Source organism: Hippopotamus amphibius, chromosome 3 (genome assembly GCF_030028045.1).
Source record: "Hippopotamus amphibius kiboko isolate mHipAmp2 chromosome 3, mHipAmp2.hap2, whole genome shotgun sequence".
NCBI lineage: Eukaryota > Metazoa > Chordata > Mammalia > Artiodactyla > Hippopotamidae > Hippopotamus > Hippopotamus amphibius.
In genome coordinates, this window is record NC_080188.1 from 7,256,102 (window position 1) to 7,271,193 (window position 15,092).

The following is a 15,092-nucleotide window of genomic DNA, read 5'->3' on the forward strand; positions in this document are numbered from 1 at the left end:
AAAAAACTTTGCAGACCGAGACAGGGGCAGGTTGAAAAGCCTTCATTATTTCTTTTACCTATTAAAATTCTTAACTCCCCCCAAAATTACCAATCAGTATTTTCTCTGCAAAAGAATCTGGACAATTTTCTGCGCTAGTGAATATAATAATAAAATAATAATGCTTCTAAAGAAAAAGCGCTCATTTTGCACATTCTTTAAAGTTCAAATTCCAAATGTGGTGCAGAATCAAAACTCTAATGTCACTGGTGATATTGTAAAACTGGCAATTTAAAAATCCGTTTAATGAAACTGCTAATTTCACCCATCTGGTTTAGCATATGCATTTTTTTCTAATCAATCTGTAACTGAAAAACATGCCTTGTTTATGGAGATTAATGGAGTAATGTAAAACAAACAAACAAAATAGAAGTAGGAGCCATTTTCCCAGTTTTCTTTCTTCCTACACCAGAAGCTAAGGAAGCAAAAGGCATCACCGCCATTAATTAACTCCTACTCTTGCCGAGTAGCACAGCGTTGTTTATTTTGCTCTTTTTTCTTCTTTCCAGCAATAGCGTAAGGTCACCATTTGTGTGCTCATCGTTAAAAGAGGCAAAAAGCAGAAAATGAGAAGGTAGTCGCCTACTGAAGGAGCCGGAGCTGCCTCTGATGGAGAATTTGGGAGAAGAAAGGCAGACTTATTCCTTATGAGGGGAACGAGAGACATCAACAGAAAATTCATTTTTAGTTTCAAGATTCCAAAAGGTGTAATGCATCCAGGGAAGTTTGAAAGGGAAAAAAAATGCAAAAGGAGAAATTATTATTTAACCAGAAAAGGAAAGATCTTCACCAAGTTTACTGTTGTAAAAAAGCGTAGTGTGGACTTCCCTAGTGGCGCTGTGGTTAAGGATCCGCCTGCCAATGCAGGGGACACGGGTTCCATCCCTGGTCCAGGAAGATTCCACATGTCACAGAGCAACTAAGCCCCTGCACCACAACTACTGAACCTGCTCCCTAGAGCCCGCGAGCTGCAACAAGTGAACCTGAGTGCCACAGTTACTGAAGCCCCCACGCCTAGAACCCGTACTCCACAAGAGAAGCCACCGCAATGAGAAACTCGTGCATTGCAACAAGAAGTAGCCCCCGCTCACTGCAACTAGAGAGAGCCTGCGTGCAGCAACAAAGACCTAACGCAGCCAATAAATAAATATAAACTAAAATAAAATAATAAAATAAAATAAACACAGCACGTCCCTCATTTGCATTCTCATTTGATGAGCCCCACTGGGTTCCTGAGACTCAAAGAGGTGGCTTATTTCTCTCTCAAAAGTAAACTATTTGTACTTTTCTGTCCTGTGCAGACTTTCTGGTTTTACACATGTATTTTCTCTCTGTCCCTCCTCCTCTCTCCCCTCCCTCCTTCGCTTTTCCACTCTTTCTCTCTCTCTCTGTGTATTTTTTTTTAAAAACTATAATGTATGCTTTCTTAAATTGAAAAAAAAATAAGATAAGGGTCCTTTAATGAACATCAGTGAACACAGCTCTTAAAGGACACACGATTCTGGAGTTACTAAATAACACCGTTGTGTTTCTACCTTTTCCATGCTATGCGTTTTAGTTTCCAGATAAGCATCGCAATGGTTGGCAACAATAAGAAGAGTTAGTAACAAGCTAGAGGGATACGAGCGCAGCCAGCGCCCCTCGGCATACTGTGCAGAGGAGCCTGTCCCGCACTCAGCTCTCTGAAGCCTGGGGCAGGAGTCAGGCTGCGCCCTGAAGGAGCAATTCAGATGGTGTTGGCCTGGGCGGGAAGCCCAGCCTCAGACCTGGCCTCCTCCCGAGGACCATTTGCTGGCAGACCCTGGCCTTTCTGCAGCCACAGTCTCCAGCTCCCCTGGGCTCAGAGATGCCCAGTCCAGCATGAAAGGAAGAAAGGGAGTAGGCAGTTCTGGCCTTGGGGAAAAGGTCTGGAGGTCGTGCGGGTCCACTCACCTGTCCTACTTACCTGGGCCTCCCTGCCTTCAAGTCCCCCCTGCACCCGGGCCTGTGTGTCCTTCCTCACCCCTTCCTACCATAACCCGCTCCGGGGCCTGGAGCCCCACCGAGCGCTGCCACTCCTGCAGCCTCTTACAAGCCAGTCCCCGCCACCTCCCTTCCCTGATGCCAGAGCCCCACTCAAAGGGTTTTTGAATTCAAATGGTTCCATTTTGTCAAGAAAGGTGTGAGAGGAGAGTAAAAGAAACAGCCAGCACACCTCTTAAAGGATGAAAAGGCGTGCATACTAAAACACGACCAGCCTAGAATTAGAAAAAGCCCCAATGCAAACAGGGAAATTTCTGTGCTATGACAAGAGCCATTTTCCTAGAGAACTGGAGTTTCCCCAGGAAACAACACAGAGGCTGACTAATCAGAATGGTCCCCCTGAAGTCTTGAACACGGGGCCTAGTGTCGGATGCCCCCAGAGCCTGGACAGCGGTGGAGCACTCCCAGGCCACTTGAGGAAGTCAGGATGCAGAGCCGTGGCTCCGGGATGCCGGGAGGCAAGAAGGTCGGCTGCCGCATCTGCATGCAGCGCAGCTGGGTGCCCCGGGAGCACTGCTGTCTTTAATTCAAAGGCATGCTGACTCCGGAGGGCAAGGTACAAGTCCTGTGATGCTTCAGAGTGGGAACCACCAGCGGGGACATCCCCGGGCAGAGACTCGTGTGTGGGCCAGTCTACACTTTTCAGGACGGTCGCCCCAGGGCTCCGCACCAGGCTTGGAGGTTCTCAACACAGGGGTGCCAAGTTGGGTCTGCATGTACCTTAGGGCTGTTTCATTTCTGGGCACCTAAATTCCTCAGCAAGGAGGTTACAGATAAATGAAAGCAAGAACCCTGAGGGCAGTGTTTCGGGAGTTCTTTTGTAACGGCTATGCATAGACTAAGGAGGACTCTGGTCTACTTTTGTTGACAGGAGAGAGTTGAGAGACAGCGTTCTGGCTGACCGGGGAAACAGGGCTATGTTTGCAAAGGTGTTTCCAGAGCCAGGACGGCAGCTCCTGAGGGAGAAGCAGGCTAAGGAAGCGTGCTTTTCTCAAAAAATGTAGAGGAAAGGCACATAAGCCCACAGACTCCATCAGTCTGGACTGGTGTCAAGGCTTAGCTACTGCAGACCTTGAACTTGTATCTCCTGGAAGTTAAACTCCTTGTTCCTTCGGTGATTCACAGACTAAAAAAAGATGTTTTTAGTACTTGCAATGAGATCACTTACTCATTTGGAGTGCGTTCCGTGACTCAACAAATACTTAGGGAGGGTCTTCAGAGAAAACCTAGGTTCTGTTGCTGTCTTTGAAGATGTCTGAGCTCCACTGTGGAATCAGACAGGCAAATCCACACTGTAACATGGTAAGACAGGTACTGGTAAGGGGACACCCGCCCAATGGCAAGGAGGACAGGGGAGATGGAGCCGACTGCCTGGGGGGACAGGAAAGATGATGTGAGGAGGCTGTGTTTGAGCTGGGACTTGAAGGCTGCTTGCAGGGCAGGCAAGCTGAGAAGCATGGGTGGTGAGCTGTGTTCTTTGAGGGGGGTGGGGCAGGAATGCACTGTATAGGGTCATGTGGAAGACGGACTGATGACCAAGCAGCTGACACATGCCCAGCACCGTCGCAGACACTGTGGAGGAACTGGACGTGTCGTGGGATATTTACGCCCCTTGCGTTACCCTCTACACGCCTGCAACCGAGCAAGCGATGGAGACACACCAGAGCATCAAAGCGCTGTAACTCAAGGCAGATGAGACGAGCTCTACGCGGGAGACTCTGTCTCTCATGTCTGTAGGGGACCTTCCTGTCCGTGAAGCTCTTTCGTAGGCACTGTCGCTGTATGAGAGCACTGCATTCTTCATTCCTATGAAGGCAGACTCCCCCCCCCACCCCCCGTGGGTAATTTACAAACGTAAATTACCCTCCCCCCTCCCCCCACCCCCCCAGGATGGTGACTGTCAAAAACCGAGAAAACTACACGTGTTGCTGAGAATGGGGAGAGGCTGGAACCCTTGCACGTGTTGACGGGAACGTAAGATGGTGCAGCCCCTATGGAAGACAGGATGACGGTCCCTCGAAAGATTAAATGTAGCATCGCCGTAGGATCCAGTGAGCCCACCTCTGAGCGTACGTCCGAAAGAACTGAAAGCCGAGTCCTGAAGAGATCCTCGTACACCACGTGCAAAGCAGCACTAGCCACAGTAGCCAAGAGGCGGAAGCACCCCAGATGTCCATCAACAGGTGGATGTTGGTCTATACACACATCATGGCACACTATTCAGCCTTAAAAAGGAGGGAGATTCTGACAGAGGCCTCGGCGTGGATGAACCCTGAGGACGTTATGCTAAGTGCCATAAGCCAGTCACACAAAGACAAACACTGTATGATTTCACTCATGTGAGATATCTAGAAGAGTCAAGTTCATAGACACAGAAAGCAGAGTGGTGGTCACCAGGGACTGGGGGTGGGGGCAGCGTGGGGAGCTGTGGTGTAATGAGAACAGAGTATCAGTTTTGCAAGGCGAGCAAGTTCTAGAGTCAGTTGTGCAACAAGGTGAACGCACTCAACGCTACTGAAGGGTGCACTTAAAAATGGCGACGATGCAGAATTTTAAATTATGTGCATTTCACCACAAACCTTTTTGAGAACGGCAGTCCTTAAAGAGGAAGGGTGTAAATATTTGGCAATTCTCTCTCGTAGTGGAAACACAGAGCTCAGTCTTTTGGGAACAACTAGAAGGTGGTGGCCGCTCCTGACCTCACGGGGCAGAAGAAAGGGGACACTCCTACTGGTTGTGAGGAAGCCCCACCTTCCGACTCCGCACCCCGTGCACTGTTGTCACGGCTGCTCTGAAGGGCTTCGTCGGCTCAGAGAGCGAGCAGACGATGCATCTAAAATCACACGGTGTCGGGGGAAACGCTCACATCTGCAGCGTGCGTGCGCAGAGGACTGGCAGCGGAGTTGGCCGTTCATGTGAAACGAGGCTGCCAAGAAAATGGTGAGTCTGTCGCAAAGAACCAGAAATTACAGGCCGTTGTCTCATGCTGTCATATATATTTTTTTAATGCCAGGAAAAAAATAATTCCCACCAATTAATTTCCTTTGTGGGAACTATGGGAACTGACAGCTTTCTCTGCATTTAATGTAAGTCCCTCTCATTCAAAACAAGGCCCCATCTTTGCGCTATCCTGACTCACAGGGGCCTCTTGGTCAATGCTTGTCTAGTGAATAAATGGATGGAAGGATGTAATGGGAGTGTCTTAAGTTCCTCACACGGTTTCATTCCTTATCTCTGTTACTCCGCCTACTCGGTTCCTACAGCAAGAATTCTGAGCAGCCAGTATCTGATTCTTGAGTCCGTTCTTGTGGCTCATCTCAGAAACAGAGAAAAATGTAATATGATGAGGATGTTCTAGTAAAGTCCACTAGTTGACAGAACCAAACAGCTCAGGCCAGCAGCAGAAAACATGATGCAAATGTAGTTCCTATTGACTCGAGCTGTCCAAAGCACTCCAAAGCCAGCTAGACACTCACAGCAGGATAAACTTGGACCAAAAGGTATGTGAGGAACCAGGAATAGACACACAGTCACACCAGTCTGACCAGCATAAAGACAGGTAAATAATGTAAACTTTTTTTTTTTACCCTCAATTTACAAAATCAAATTTTCTGCCCTTCTCTCAGGATTGTTAGAAACTGGGCACAATGTCTGACACCAATCCCTCTCCAGGGTTAACCAGAGAGATTATCTAGTTAACTATGATCTCCTCGAGCAAGGGCAGTGTGCCAGGGCGCGATGAACTTTAATGAGGAGTGTAAGCCCTATGTCTGCAGAAGCCTCCCCCAGTCCTTACGGATGGGACAATGTAAACTAGAGAAACAGGGGCTGGAGGCAGAATGGGAGCCTGAGGTTGGTTCTGCAGATTTGCCTACCCTGCCCATCCTCCCTCTTCACCCGCTTCTGAGCCCCCAAAAATGGCAAGGAGAGGCGGGATGCAGGTGGCTGCGTGCCCAGGGAGGCAGAGGCCCCTCAGGGTAGGTTCCTTGGTGCTGATCTAAGCAGACTTGGCACCAGAAGGACCTGACTGGCTGCTGGAGCACCAGCAGTGGGCCCTAAAGTGGCAAATCTGGCTTTGCGCCCCCTCTCCCCCTAGGGGTGGGGGCCTGGAAGCCTGACAGAGGCAGCTGGACACGTGTCTGTGCTGCAGTAGGACAATCCCCAGGCACCGCAGCCCATCAAGGCACAAGGTTCAGGGGCTCATGATCTGGGTTTTTAATTAGCTCCCTTTCTAGGCCTCCACAGAGAATAAATCATTCCACATTCTTTAAAAGAAACTTCTGAGCTGTAAAAATAACACAAAAACATTCTTTATTGAGAGTATTTGCTTTAAAAAGAATGTTTTGTGAAAATGATTCACTCCTGTTCCCAATCAGTAAAACTATATTTAAATATATCTGAAATCTCATAAAGCCGGTGTTGAGCTGGATGTGGTCTTCGCCTGTTTAGCCTACGCTTTCCAACAGGCATCACCCTCTTCTGTTTGCCGGTCTCAGGGGGCAGTTCCACCACCTCCCAGAAGACCCACGAAAACCCGGAAATTGTCTCTGCCCCGTAGTAACAGGGTAACACTTACACAGCAGTGATTCTCCACCAGGGATGATTTGGCCTCCTTGGGAACACTTGGCAATGTCTGGAGACACTTTTGGTTGTCACATTTGGGTGGGGGTTTATGGGAGTGGACAGAGTGCTGCTGGTATCTAGTGGGTAGAGACCAGAAATGCAGCTAAACATCCAACAATGCACAGGGCAGACCCTTCAAAACAATGAATTATCCGAAATGCCAAGATTGAGAAATGCTGTTTACATAGCGTTTACTAATTGGCCATACTCTTCTTAGTGTCAATTCCTTAACCCAACCCTAGGAGACAGGGACTACTGTCATGCCCATTTTGCAGATGAGGAAACTGAGGCTCAGAGAAATGAAGTGGCTTGCCCAAGATCACACAGCTAGTAAGTGCTGAGTTAACATCAGAACCAGGTCACTTGGCTGCAGAGGCTATGCTGACACCTGACTCCACGTGGCCTCCTTTGCCCGGATCAGGTAGAGATGAAGTCCTTCAGAGCCAACCCCTTACATCCTTTAGCTCCGTCTCCATCACTCTGTCCCATTCAGGCCTGCATCCTCTCCTCCCTGGACCATGCAATGGACTCTCTGCTTCCAGACCCACACCCCTCTATTTCACCTCCCTCAATCTCCCACTGCTGACAAGAGTGACCCCAAATACCCAAATCTGATCATGCCTCTACCCCCTGCTTGAAACTCTTCGACAGGTCTCCATCACCTACAAAGTAAAGCTAAAACTTTTCAGGTTGGTGTCTGAGCTCTAGTAAGGAGCCTTCCTGTGTTGGTGGGAATGTAAGTTGGTGCAGCCACTACGAGAACAATAAGGAGGGTCCTTAAAAAAACTAAAAATAAAACAACCATATGATCCTACAATCCCACTCGTGGGTACATATCCAGAGAAAACCATAATTCAAAAAGATACATGCACCCCAATGTTCACTGCAGCACTATTTACAATAGCCAAGACATGGAGGCAAGCTAAATGTCCATCGACAGATGAATGGATAAAGAAGATGTGGTACATATACACATTGGAATATTACTCAGCCATAAAATAAAGAACGAAATAATGCCATTTGCAGTAACATGGATGGACCTAGTGATTATCATACTAAGTGAAGGAAGCCAGACAGAGAAAGACAAATATATGATATCGCTTATAGGTGGAATCTTAAAAAAAAAAGATACAAATGAAGTTATTTACAAAACAGAAATAGACCCACAGACATAGGAAATACAGTTACCAAAGGGTAAAGGAAGGGAGGTGGGATAAATTAGGAGTTTGGGATTAAGATGTACACACTACTATATGTGAAATAGATAACCAACGAGGACCTACTACATAGCATAGGGAACTACCTTCAATATCCTGTAATAACCTATAACAGAAAAGAATCTGAAAAAAAAAATATATATATATATATATATCACTGAATCACTGTGCTGTATACCTGAAACTAACACAACACTGCAGATCAAAAAAAATTTTTTTAAAGAATAATTACTTTCCAGGCCTTCTCTGCTTCCCAAATTCCTTGCACATCATTAAAAATGATGTGCTATTCCCATCTCTCTGCCTCTACTCTGCCTGCAATACCTACCCCCACCTCGCTTATCTGGCAAACATCAACTGACCCTTCAAGAATCAATCCCAGTGTCACCTCCTCTAGGAAGCCTTCCCAGAACAGCCTAGACTTCCAAGCAGAACTGACCACTCCCTTCTTTGTGCCTTTGCCAACTACCCCCATAGATTTTATTTTTTAAAAATACATTACCATTTTTCTTTGCTTTCCAGTCAGTCCCTCAAGGGCAGAGACCTTGTACTATTTTACTTACCTCTGAAGTCTAGCCAAGTAACTGAGCAGTCATTCAGCAAATATCAAATGAACCAAAGATGAAATATCTTGTATGGTTTGAATTCTTTCAAGATGAGGTGAGAGTGAGTCACTATCTGCAAAGAGAGTCTATTCTGCTGGACACTGCCATTTTTAGGAAGTTCTTATATGCAGCAGAAGTCAGTTTCTGCATTGCCTTGACTCAAGGGTCTGGTCACATGCCCAGGTCACATATCACGAGCTGCTAACCGCGAAGATAGTTCTCACAGCCCTCCTTATCATTCCTTTCCCCAGGGTGAACACCTCCAGCTTCTCTCCTCTTCCTAACAGACATCGTTTCAAGATCCCTTGTAGTCTTACAGTGTGTACTCAATTACTACGCAAATCTAAATCGCAATGGACTTAAGCTGGACACATTTTGGAAATATACACAGATTCCTGAGATGCTGCTTAAAATGTACTTCAAATCAGAGGTCTCAAGTTCAAGTGCCTGAAGGCCCAGGCAGGTAAGATCCACGACTGAAGTCGGCAGGAGGTACTCAGCTAGAGGCAGGAGGGGCTGTGGATGGAGGGAACTTGCCTGTACCAACCGCTCACCTCTGGGATTGCTGCCACTCAGGAACAGAGGCCCGGGTGGCCGGATCTTTGGGTTTTTTGAGAAAAGCTAGAAATGTGCATTTTCATATAAGTTTTTAGATATCGGTAACTAATTTTTTTAAAAAATCGACAACCATATGTGTGCCAAAGCAACCACATTTGGGGACCGGCTCTGGCTGTCAATTGTTTGTTTGTGGCCTTGGCTTGAAATAAAGAATTGCTCAAGTGATTCCTAAATTTAAGTTTTTGTATTTAGTGTTGAAAATGTGCCCAGATATATTGAGAGTGGTGGACACACAAGGGCAGAATTTAAATTTGAAATTAAGCTAGAACACTAGGGTTAAAAATAACTTTGAGGCATAAATCACCACAGAGGGTGAGGGAAAGCAGAAACACAGGGACCTTCCTAACCAGCATCCAAAGGCAAGCGAGACGGAGACTCAATTACCTGCCACCAAACCCATCTCCAGCAAGGCCCGGAACAGGCTCCGGTGCTTGGCTTTCAGGTCCTTCTCCCAGGGGAAGGCTCTGCACATCGAGGGTCGCCCGTACCTGAGCTTCAGGTCCAGGTAGGCGTTCCGGAGGTCGCCTACAGGAAAGGGAAACACAAGCTCCCATTAGAGGGAAAGCCTTGCCTCTCTAAATCCTTTCCTCTACAAGGAAATAGAAATAAGAGGTGTGACTTAGCGTTACTAGATGTTGGTTTGGGTGCATCAGGGATTTGAAATTGGCTACAATGCCTCTGCCTCAAGGTCACAAATTCAAAGCCAAGGCCAAGGGAAACGTGCCAAAGCTGCCGATAGCTGTTGAATAATTCCACCGAATGAGCAGCTGGCCTTGGACTGGTCCCCAGGAGGCCAATACTAGGCCATTTTGTTGGCAGTGTGAGTCAAGGAGCAAAGCACAGGGACCCCCAGGGAGGCAAGGCAGTAGAAGACGTTAGGAAAATCTTCCCAATGCCACCGAACAGATCAGCATGCAAGACCAGCCTTCCGACTCTGAGTATCTCTCCTGAAATTACATCAGCTATCAAAATCAGTTTCTTTCCTGTTTGGGATATTACTATTCCTATATATCTTCCCCCTCTTCTGACAGCATCATATTTTCTGGATGATTCAGCGGTGAGAGCAGCAGCTGGGGGATTAGTATAGCCTATTCTTAAATTAAATTGCAGAAGTGCTGCCTTTCTACACTTACCTATCACCATCTCTAATCACTTCCTAGGACCATTTTATGTGAACTCTATCGGACTGGGGTATGTGCAAGATGTATCCATCCCTCCATGGCCTGAAACGGGAAGTTCGGCTCTGGAGATGTTGAGATATTTAGGCAGGACTGAAATACTCAATTCACTTCTGCTGATGGCAAAGGCCCCACAGGAATTTCTCTTCCAGAAGGAACATATGTGACTAACTCTAGTGCCACCATATCATGTGAGAAGATGTATAGCCAAAGAAATTTATAAGTGCTAGATCCAAGCTGGAACATTGGAAGGCAAGATGGGATGAGTTTTACAAAGATACACACTCCGTATGAATGAAAGCATGTCTGTGCAAATACCGGCAGGCATGAAAGCAGTCTGTTTGAAATTCATTCCTTCTGTTGAAAAATTAACAATGTCTTCCAGAATGAGTCAATTTCAAGGATTTAAAAAATAAAATCCAGCCGCAAAAAACAAAGTCATTGTTCAACATTTCCGAAAGCTAATATTCAGATATTAATGGTCCAAGACAAACGTGCACCGATGGGGAAACATTTCTAATGATTAATTTATTTTCCAATTCATTTTTATTTTCTTAGGCTGGCCTGAGATCCCATTAAGGATGGGATTAATGCAATTTGGGGCTCAAAACACTCTCATTTATATCTGTAAACTAAATTACAGCTAGCTGAAGCTACGAGACAGGTTTGGGTTCTTGCTGGCTGCTGGTCTTGGTGGGATCTAGGTGGAAAGCATACTTTCATTCGCATGCACCTGGGGAGGTCATACTTGCTGCCATTGGTCAAGTCACATATCTTCTATTTCAACCCCGTTATGAAAGAAGACAAACATGTTGATACAAATGCCCGGAGCTAAAAATTGCTCTCCCGAAGTTCAATACTTACATGCTTCTTGTCTCCTGTCCCCCTGCTGTACCGTGGATGTGTACACAGATACTATTTCTTGAACCTCTGCACACCTTTCATAATATAACTTGATATGTTCAGCAAGTTGCTTCTCAAGGAGGGGATTGAAAATCTAGAAGAGGGCAAGAAAACGGAATGAACAACAATCGTCATCAAACACCCACGATACCCATGAGGCTACATCCACGTGGATTTCTCTTGCTCTCACCAGGTGGCTGGTTTGTACACAGATCATCCACTCTGGATTCTCAGAGGAAGGGTGTTACTAGTAATTCAAGGACACGCTGGCTCTGACTGCTTCCCTCTAGCTTCTTTTCGTGGCATCTTCCCCTCTGCTTCTTAAGTGTCAGGATTTCCCGGATACCAGGCCTTCATCCTCCTCTCTTCACCGCTGCTACGTGCTATCCCCAGAAAATGACATTTACCTCCCATCAGTTCCCAAAGGACCTCAAGTCTACTGGTGCTGCACCTGCTGCCTGGAAGCCTCCTTTCTTTTTCTTCTGTTTAAAAGGCTCCCACTCAACCTCCAAGAGCCAGATCCAAGATCATCACTTCAGGGCAGCCTCCCTAACAGCCCACCCCACCTTCACACATGTACCGGTCCAGAGGACTGCACCTCGGCACTCTGCTCACATCTTCAGTAAAGCGTGTACCCCATTCTTTCATGACTTATCTGTTTAAGACCCAGGCAGGGAGCTCCTCAAGATCAGAGGCCTTATCTCAACTCAGTGGTTTTCCAAACACAGGTTATGACCCATCGGAGGGTCGTGAAATTATTTCAGTGGTTTGTAACCAGCAGGGACTTTGTTTTTTATAAGGCAGAACACAGAATATCAGAGTACACTGAACATAGCAAGAGTCTGTATCCTTAGTAAAATTCTTGTTTCATTTTTGTGTTTTATCTATATATGTGTGTATGTATGTATATGTGTACCATATATGCACATGTATGTACCGCTCATGCTATTAAATAGATTTCTTATTGTGGACCACCTTCAAAAAAAAGTTTGAAAGCCACCACCTTCGTTCATCTTGGGCCTCAGCATCTTGCACAGAGCCTGGCACATAGTAGGTGCTTAATAAGTATCGGCTGCACAAATGAATAAATGAAGTTCACTTTTTTCCTCTTATAGAGGCATCTCGGCAGGAGCTCTAAGATACCCCGTGGGTGATAAGGTGCCCCATTCTTCCTAACTGACTTTGCCTAGTGACGCTGGCTTTTCGCAGAACAAATCCCACAAGGTCGCGGGAAGGAAAGAATGTTCCTTTTTCAGGTATCCAGTGATCTCCTTACCAAGGCACAGAAAGCAACCGGGGTGAAGGTTCCCTGGTGGGGCAGCACCCCCCTACCTGCCAGCCCTGCTGGAGCTGGCCTGGAGACGCCGACGATTCCGTTCCACTCGTGGGTGGGTTTCGGACTTGAGAATTCAGTTCTGACCGCAAAGCCCTCTGTGATCTCCACCACTGCAGCCCACCCACCCAGTGTGAGCGGAAGGCCCGTGTTTCTGGAGAGAGCAGTAAGCAGAACCAAGAGTCTCATTTGCTGCAGTGTCTCTTCTCTGACACTTTAAATAATAGGACATAAAAGAAGCTTTACCAAATAACTAAGACTCTCTCCTTTCATTAGCTTAATCGCTGGATAGGCAACAGCCTGATAAAAATCGACTCTATAATTAAGCTACCAGTTATTAAAACAGGGGAAGTAAATGGTTTCCATTTTATGAGTACTAAATGAACCAAATGTTAACAAAAATCTATTACCGAGTTTGCGGGGTGGGGGGGTAAGCCTCAGTGTTAATTATGTTTGGTGACAGAGCCGATGCGCGGTCCAGCTTGGGTAAATCTTCTGTTTACACTGGACTGGCTGCACGTCCCTGAGCCATGCACCCACCACCCATAAGCACCCGTAGACTCCTTGGTCCCCTGCGCTCACCTGTGCAGGGTGCAGAGCGTGGAGGCGATAGTACTTCAGGGGCCCAAAAAATCCTTCAATGCCGGCCACGTACCTGCTGCCTCCAAGAATGAAGTACCCAGCGGTGTCATTATAATGGAAATCCTCGCGGAAGCTAGAGAGGAACACAGGATTAAGAGACTGTTGGGTCTGAACAGATTTAAAAAAAGAAAAAGACTCTTTCATTGACCCCTTGACTTAAGACCCCAAATTTCTGCAAACCCTTCACTCTAGTTCTAGACGATGAGATCACGGTGGGGTCAGGCAGACCTGAGCTAGGATCCCAACTCTGCTATTTACGAGCTGTGTGACTTTGGACCAGTTGCTTAACCTCTCTGAGACTGAGTCTCCTCATTAGTAAAATGATCATTCCTCTCTTACTGGATTGTAAAGACGTACAGCATCTAGCAGCGCTTGGCCCACCATAGGTAGTTTTTTTTCCTTTTTATTTATTTTTTTACTTGACTTTTTATTTTATATTGGAGTATAGTTGATAAAGAATGTTGTGTTAGTTTCAGGTGTACAACAAAGTGATTCAGTTTTACATATACATGTATCTATTCTTTTTCAAATTCTTTTCTCAGTTAGGTTGTTACAGAATATTGAGCAGAGGTCCCTGTGCTATACAGCAGCTCCCTGTTGCTTATCTATTTTAAACACAGCAGTGTGTACATGTCAGTCCCAAACTCCCTAACTATCCCTCCCCGCCCCTCCCCCCTGGTAATCACAAGTTCCACCGTAAGTACTTAGTACATGCCGACTATTGATACTGGTGAAATTGTTTAGCATCATCGGAATTATTTGGAATTCCTAATCTTAATTAGAAGTATTTTGCACTAAAAGGAAAAAAAGAAAACCTATTGCATAGATAGAAGGTGGATGTGGAGGAAAACAAAAACATACCCTATTAGATAAGAACTGCGGTCAAATTCAGAGTTAGGAGAAGGAGGCCACAGCAAGGTCAAAGGGCTTGGCCAGAGATAAGAGGTCAGCACAGGTGATGTGTTGGAAGTCCACCTTGTCCTGAAAGACTTGAAGGATCATGAAGGAAAGTGGAGGGAAAAATGAGTTGGCATGAATACAACGCACAGTCCTTCCTTGCAGCATTGTTTATACCCATCAAAGACTGGGAGAGTTTAGGTGTCTGTCAGTGAGGACTGGTACCCACTCCCATCCAATGGGCCCTGGACATGAGCTCTTTTACTACACAGCTTAAAAAAGGACAAAGGGCTCTGTGTACTGACCTGGAATAATCTCTAAAATAGATGGTTAAGTGAAAAAAATAAAGACAAAAGAGCAGAACAATAAATATACTTTTATCCAAGAAAGAGGAGAATGGATTCTTTTTTTTTTTTTTTTTGTATTTGCATTAAAAAAAAAATCTGGAGGCACATATGAGAAACTAATAAAAGTCTTTCCCCGTGGCTTGGGGGTTAGGGGATGGAGTGGATGGGTGCAGAGTTGGAAGCAAGACATCTAACTGTAGACCTTTTCACGTAGTTCTGGTTTTTTTATACCATGTGCATTTATTACCTATTTAGAAAGTAAAATAGGAAGAGGTGGACAAGGTGCCATCAGAACATATGTGAACAGCAAGGGGGGATCAAGATAGGCATCAAGTGAGAAGCCAGGCAAAAACGAAAGAGCCAGGGAGCACAGAGGGCAGATGGCAGCAGAAGGGAAGACACAGCACGTCAGGCAGGCGGCCAGGTGACGCGGATGGGACAGAGCAGCCACCAGTGGTTGGATCGGAGAAAGCAGGCAACCCGGGGTCATCCCAGGAGAGAGGATGGGCTGACTGTTAGCCAGAAACCCGACCCTGAGCAGGTGCTCCCGGCTGGAAGGAAGACAAAAAGGTGAAGAAATGGGCACTCTGACAACATCAACCGATGGTGGCAAGAGGGAACACTTAGAAATCAGCTTTCTACAAAGGCAACTAACATGGAAAAGAAAT

At 46.2% G+C, this 15,092-nt stretch overlaps 1 protein-coding gene across 1 annotated transcript in view; it reads right to left on the reverse strand.

The window, feature by feature from the left end:
• Positions 1-15,092, reverse strand: part of SEL1L3 (SEL1L family member 3) — a 98,962-nt gene that overhangs the window by 48,317 nt on the left and 35,553 nt on the right. The window contains exons 7-9 of the mRNA XM_057730073.1: positions 13,121-13,253; positions 11,167-11,299; positions 9,509-9,649 (exon numbers count right to left, since the gene is read on the reverse strand). Of these exons, the coding sequence (XP_057586056.1) occupies positions 9,509-9,649; positions 11,167-11,299; positions 13,121-13,253 (407 nt within the window). The remainder of the gene's footprint in view (positions 1-9,508; positions 9,650-11,166; positions 11,300-13,120; positions 13,254-15,092) is intronic.